Source organism: Mangifera indica, chromosome 1 (assembly GCF_011075055.1).
Source record: "Mangifera indica cultivar Alphonso chromosome 1, CATAS_Mindica_2.1, whole genome shotgun sequence".
Taxonomy (NCBI): Eukaryota; Viridiplantae; Streptophyta; class Magnoliopsida; order Sapindales; family Anacardiaceae; genus Mangifera; species Mangifera indica.
The window spans coordinates 26,195,723-26,201,829 of record NC_058137.1 but is presented as its reverse complement, the minus strand read 5'-3'; the positions used below and the strand labels follow the sequence as shown (position 1 = coordinate 26,201,829).

General features: G+C 35.5%; 2 protein-coding genes across 2 annotated transcripts; one reads left to right on the top strand and one right to left on the bottom strand.

Annotated features, from left to right (window-relative positions):
- Nucleotides 1–420: 420 nt before the first annotated feature.
- Nucleotides 421–2,241, top strand: LOC123223130 (cytochrome P450 71D10-like). The gene is made up of 2 exons (XM_044646227.1): nucleotides 421–1,320; nucleotides 1,490–2,241. Exons 1-2 carry the CDS (start codon nucleotides 421–423, stop codon nucleotides 2,099–2,101), a joined length of 1,512 nt encoding a protein of 503 aa, XP_044502162.1. The 3' UTR covers nucleotides 2,102–2,241.
- Nucleotides 2,242–3,387: 1,146 nt separating this feature from the next.
- Nucleotides 3,388–4,800, bottom strand: LOC123229167. The gene has a single exon (XM_044654842.1). The coding sequence runs from the start codon at nucleotides 4,798–4,800 to the stop codon at nucleotides 3,388–3,390; it is 1,413 nt and encodes a 470-aa protein (XP_044510777.1).
- Between the last annotated feature and the right edge of the window lie 1,307 nt (nucleotides 4,801–6,107).

Sequence of the window (6,107 nt, the reverse complement as noted above, 5' to 3'; positions counted from 1 at the left end):
TAACCATCAGCGGGAAAAATTGTCAACCTAGTCATATTCAGTGCCCAATAAGTTAACAAAAAATGTCTTTCAAGTCCTTTTAGAGTTGGTCATGATGGAGATTCGAATCTTAACTTGGCGGATACTTTATTCACCATTTGTAGAAAAGTTTTTCAGTCAGAATTGATCCGGTCACATACACTGAATCCAGTAATCATATAATTTCGGCATGATGATAAACTTGTGTCATCCAACAAAAGAAAGGCTAATGGATGTTCTTTTCCTTGATTAGTGCTAAGAAAAGTCCACAAGTAATATCTTGTTTTCTCAACAAAAAGCAGCTAATTATGTTCAAATGATTGTAGTACAACATTGAACTTTGATTAAACTCCTTGGGAGGAGAGTGTTCTATCAATACTGGTGCTTGCCTTCCTCATTTTCATGGAGCTTCTATTGCCCTCGTTCACCCCCATATTTATTTTCATCCTTTTCTTGTTCATGGCAGCCAAAATAATAAAGGGGTCAAAATCCTGGAACTCAAGCTCAAAAATGCCTCCAGGGCCCTGGAAACTACCTCTCATTGGAAACTTGCACCAGCTGGTTGGTTCATCACCCCATCGCCGCCTCAGAGACTTGGCCAGAAAATATGGACCCTTGATGCACCTCCAGCTTGGTGAAGTTTCAACTATCATAGTTTCTTCTCCAGAGATTGCCCGAGAAGTTATGAAAACCCATGACATCAACTTTGCAGACAGACCACTTCTGGTTTCCGCTAAGTTGTCGAGTTATGAGTATACTGATATTGGTTTTTCACCTTATGGAAATTATTGGAGACAGCTCCGAAAAATTGCAACCATAGAGCTCTTAAGTGCAAGGCGAGTCCAATCACTGCGATCAGTCAGGGAAGAAGAGGTGTCAAATCTCATTAATGCCATACAGGCTCATGAAGGATCAGTAATCAATCTCAGTGATAAAATTGTAAGATTGACATACGGCATGACAGCCAGGGCAGCTTTTGGGGAGAGATGCAAAGATGAAGAAGCTTTCGTATCATGCGTATTGGAAGTCGTACAGGCAGCTGCAGGTTTCTCCATTGTTGATTTCTACCCTTCCGTTAAAACAATTCAGGTTATTAGTGGAACGGATGTGAAGCTTGAGAAGCTGCATCAGAAGAGTGACAGAATACTTGAAAAAATTCTGAATGAGCATAAAGAGAAGGAGAGGACACAAACAGGCGAAAGGGGAGTAAAAGAAAATTTAGTTGATGTTCTTTTGAGAGTCCAGCGAGAGGGTGACCTTGAATTTCCCCTAACTGACGACAACATCAAAGCAGTCATCTGGGTTAGTCTAATATTTTTTTAATTTGCTGAAAGCACTTAGAATTTAAACCCTTTGCTACTAGGAGTTATGTTATAAAAACAAACTGACAAATTATTCTGATACTAGGAAATGGGCACTGAATAAATTGTGTCCAAGCTGATGATAATTTAATAATTTGTTTTTCTTTCAGGATGTTTTCAGCGCTGGAAGTGAGACATCAACAACGGCTTTACAATGGGCAATGACAGAATTGATGAGAAACCCAAGGGTAATGAAAGAAGCACAAGCTGAAGTAAGACGAGTCTTTGATGGAAAAGGAAATGTTGATGAAACTGAAATTCAGGAATTGAAGTACTTAAAATTAGTGCTAAAAGAAACCCTGAGGCTGCACTTTCCTGTACCTCTTTTACTTCCAAGGGAATGCAGAGAGAGTTGTGAGATTAACGGGTACAAGATTCCTGAGAAAACCAGAGTCATTGTCAATGGATGGGCAATTGCAAGAGATCCTGGATACTGGAATGACGCCGAGACATTCTATCCTGAGAGATTCCTTAACAGCTCAATTGATTTCAGGGGAATGGATTTCGAATACATTCCATTTGGAGCTGGAAGGAGAATTTGTCCAGGCTTAACGTTTGCACTACCAAATATTGAGCTGCCACTCGCACAACTTCTTTACCATTTTGATTGGAAGCTCCCGAATGGGATGAATCCCGATGATATGGACATGAGTGAGGTCTTTGGTATAACTGTAGGAAGGAAAACAGACTTGATGCTGATTCCTATCACTTATCGTTCTTAGTATTCTCTTATATATTTTCCCCTTTCTGTTTTCCAGGTTTGTTCTTCTGGGTGATTATGATTTTCAGAGCATGGAATATTAAGCATGTTGAGCGTTGTTTGATTCAAACAAGTACTTTGAAGTGTGTGGGAAAATAAATGCACGCGCTTAGTTTGGAGAATACATTTCAGAGACTTATATTATCTTTTTTTTTTTTTACAACCCCCTCTCGAGGGATTCCTAGATACAATAACAACAAAATTATATATAAATATTTATTATATTATTATGTGATTAAATAATTTTATCTTAAAGATAAATAATTAATTATATAGTGAAATCTTTCTTTAGTTCATAAGTTAATAGGTGTATATAATTTTACTCTTACAATACTTATGTATTGTCTAGGCCATATTTTTTATTGGAGCTTAGATTTATTTCTTACACTTTTTGTTTAAGATAAATACATATCTATCTTTAAACATAATCTATTAATCAATGACTTTGATCTATAAATATTTTCAAACTTATCTCACAATCCATTTTGATGTATTTTCAATCAATACATCATATTTTATTTTTGAGGATAAGGTTAATCTAGTGGTATTAACAATTTTCTTTTGAATATTACCCTAAATCAATCATTTTTTCAATTAAATATCTTCTAACGGCTTATTTAACCTTTTTTACACAAACAAATCTTAAATTGTATTTTGTAATATCATAAAACTAATTTTTACATCAAATTAAGGACTCTCAAATTTATAAATACTAGACATACCTTCTCACATTTTATGATATTTACTTCATGCAGACTAAATCTCGAAACTCCTCTCTTGAATCAAGTTTTTCCTTAAATCAAACTTGCCTCTCCCCAATCATGAGTCTTGCGGGAGGCAACACCATCAAACAAGCCCAACAAAAAAGAAAATACACAAATATTTGGTTTAGCCCTAGAGTAGCATATTCTAAAATCCAATAAATTAATAAATTATTTTTTGCAACTATGTGACTTTAATGAAAGAAAAACCACAAAATTTCTTACTAACACTCAAACCCAAAAAGCCCAAAGTATCATACTAAAAAATTGAATCAATTTATAAATTAATTTTTACAGCTATACCACTGTTAGAAAGGAAAAGCGACAAAACTCTTTGCTAACACTGAAAAAAACCCACAGACCCAAAAAGTTCATTACATTCTTTTAATAGCTACCGGATAATTTACACCCTTTTAATAGCTCAATCACAAAGATCCAAGATAATATTACAAGATACTTCTCATTTCTTAGAGCACATAGGCTTGGCTTACAAAGAGGCTTTCCAGTACAACTTCACCAGCATGGAATCAGGCAGAAGTAAAAAATGCAATACAAAGTTTACTATATTACACCAACGACACTCATTCCATTCTTCACTAGCTTCGGGTACCTTCTCATAAACTACTTCCACCTCCCTGAACCTGCAAGGAAGGAAACACCGTCCGCCAAATCGCTGCTGGAGGTATATGATTGCGGCAAAAAGGATGCCAACAAGTGGGATGGTGACATCCCAAGCAGTGGAGTAAAAATCTGCAGCAGGGTCTGCATATATGTATGAACCATCAAAATATTGGACATAGTTGTGAGTCCTATAAAGGTCATATGCATGTGGCACCAAGCGAACCAAGGTGAATCCGATGTAAAAGAAGCAAGAAAGTGCATTTTCCCTGGAGTTGTAAAACATGTTGAGGAATATTTGTGGGAAAAGGAAACCATCCAGGATGAAACCAGCATAAGATCTCAAGTCCCTCCAAAGAGAATGCTGGTTGTTGTCAAATTCAGAATAATAATAATATTGGGTTGAAAACCCAACATTGTTGTTCTTCCAGCTTGCATAAAAAGTTATTAAACCTCCAGCTAGATACAAAGACAAAGACAGAAATAATGCCTTCTTCTCTGCAGCCCACAAGGCCTTATGGTTGTTTTCACCCATGCTTTTGGACCATGAAAGCTGGAGAAGACGAAATTGTAACAGAAAAGCCACCATTGTGACTATTCTTACAATCACTTCGTGCACTTCTAGCCATCCTCCGCTTCCAAGGAAGGCACTTTGGTGATTGCTGGTTCGCAAGAACAAGGCTTCAAAGTTCAACACAAGTACTATCATGTGACCCAGAGTCAAAATTGTGAGCATGAGAAGCGAAATGAAAGGCAGAACTGTGGGGTTCTTTTTCACATACAGAAGTTGGAACACGATAAAAACACAGGCAAGTGTGTCGGAGACTAGAGCCATGAGGATCTCCAAATCCATCCGCCATATTGATTTTCTTTCCCAGATGGTGTAAGAAGCAGTTGAGGTGACATGAAGAGGCTCAAAGTAAAGAGGATCAGAATCTTTGCGAGCACTTATGATGGTTCCCCTAATATAGACCCCATTTTTCTTCGCATTTAGTGGAGGAAACTGAAGATTGACAAGAACCTCACAGTCCATTGAATCGTTTTTCAGCTTCTGACTGCTCAAGGAAAGATATCTGCATTCAACCATGCGAAGGCACCCAGTCTCAGGATCATAAATCCCTTCAACAAATATTTCAACTCGCCCGTATTTCTCACTCAAGGACGTATTGAATAGATTTTTGACATTATCCAATTGCACATAATAACATGGTGAGAGGCTTATTTTGTAGCTGATGTTAAGTGGTGCACTAATATTGGTATTCCCTTCAACACCAGAACTCATATGCTTAGAGCTTGAGGGAGAGCAGCTAATGGCTGGCAAATAATATTCCAATATTATTGAAGGAGCTATATGGAAGACATTGCCTTCCAAAGTGAAGTAATTTGTCCCTGTTTGATCAAGTGGAAAACATTCTCTCTGTCAATTGTTTTGTATTCTTCTTAAGCTTAGCCTGAATCCAGTTGTTTAAAGCCTCAATAATGTAATGAAAACAAACAATCCACAAATAGGGCAAGAAGAAAAAGAACATAAAATATTTACATGGAACCCCAAATCCAGTTGTGACTTTTTGTGTTTTTTTTTGTTCTTCTTGCCCTATTTGCACATTGTTTCATTTCATTCCGTATTACTTGGATTTCCGCATAACAAGTAAACACCACATTCTAATGAAACCTCATAAGTGCTTACTGAACCATTAAAGAGCTTCCTTGTACTTCTAGTCCAATGAAATTCTATATCAAAGCTAGATGAATTGGAGTCTCTCCAGTTGCTGTTTACGAAGTGGATGATTCTACTGGGTGGACTTATATGGCAATGTTCGATCACAAGAAGTAAGCTTCTACAAAGAACTGCTATGTTGGAGATGAAATTGGTATGTTTCTCCACTCTTTTACATCATTCTTTTATTTTTCTTGACTCGATATTCTTATAATGATGATCTTTGATTTGTTCTCAAAATTAAGTTCCTTTGATTATTGTAACCATGGTTTTAAAAACTGGATTGAACCGGTCAGTCAAACCGATTAAACCATCAATTGTTAATTAAATCAATTAAATTATGTAAAAAACCAAATTTAATTCAATCAATATAAAAAATTGATTTTTTTTTAAAATTTATTATGAAAACTTGAACCAAGATCTTATTTATTATATTTGAATATATAAACTAACAAATTAAACTTATTTTATATTAATTAAGTCAAATTCTATTTTAATTGTAAATTATTCAAATTTTTTAAAACTATTTATAAATAGTTAACTTGTATAACTATCAATCAGCTGATTTAACCCTTAATTAGACTAAATTAGCCCCTCTACTGGGTGGACATTTTGCCTGGTTATAAAAACATTTATTCTAATACAATCTTACATTATTATTATTATTAGTCTGATAAGTTACAGTATCGAGGTACATAAATAAAGCAGCTCCTTTAGCATATAAAAATCTAGCTGCCGATCCCCAAAACATAACCAAAATTTTCCCCAAGCCAATCCAAGAAGTGACGGTACTTATATCTCCGCTCCAAATTAACACAAAAGAAAGAGAGAAAAAGAATGTTGAATTTACTAAAAAAACAAAATAAAAATAA

Coding starts and splice junctions, on each gene's coding strand:
- LOC123223130 (XM_044646227.1), top strand. CDS start 421: ATGGAGCTTCTATTGCCCTCGTTCACCCCCATATTTATTTTCATCCTT. Junction 1,321..1,489: donor ACATCAAAGCAGTCATCTGG/GTTAGTCTAATA, acceptor TTTTTCTTTCAG/GATGTTTTCAGCGCTGGAAG.
- LOC123229167 (XM_044654842.1), bottom strand. CDS start 4,800: ATGAGTTCTGGTGTTGAAGGGAATACCAATATTAGTGCACCACTTAAC.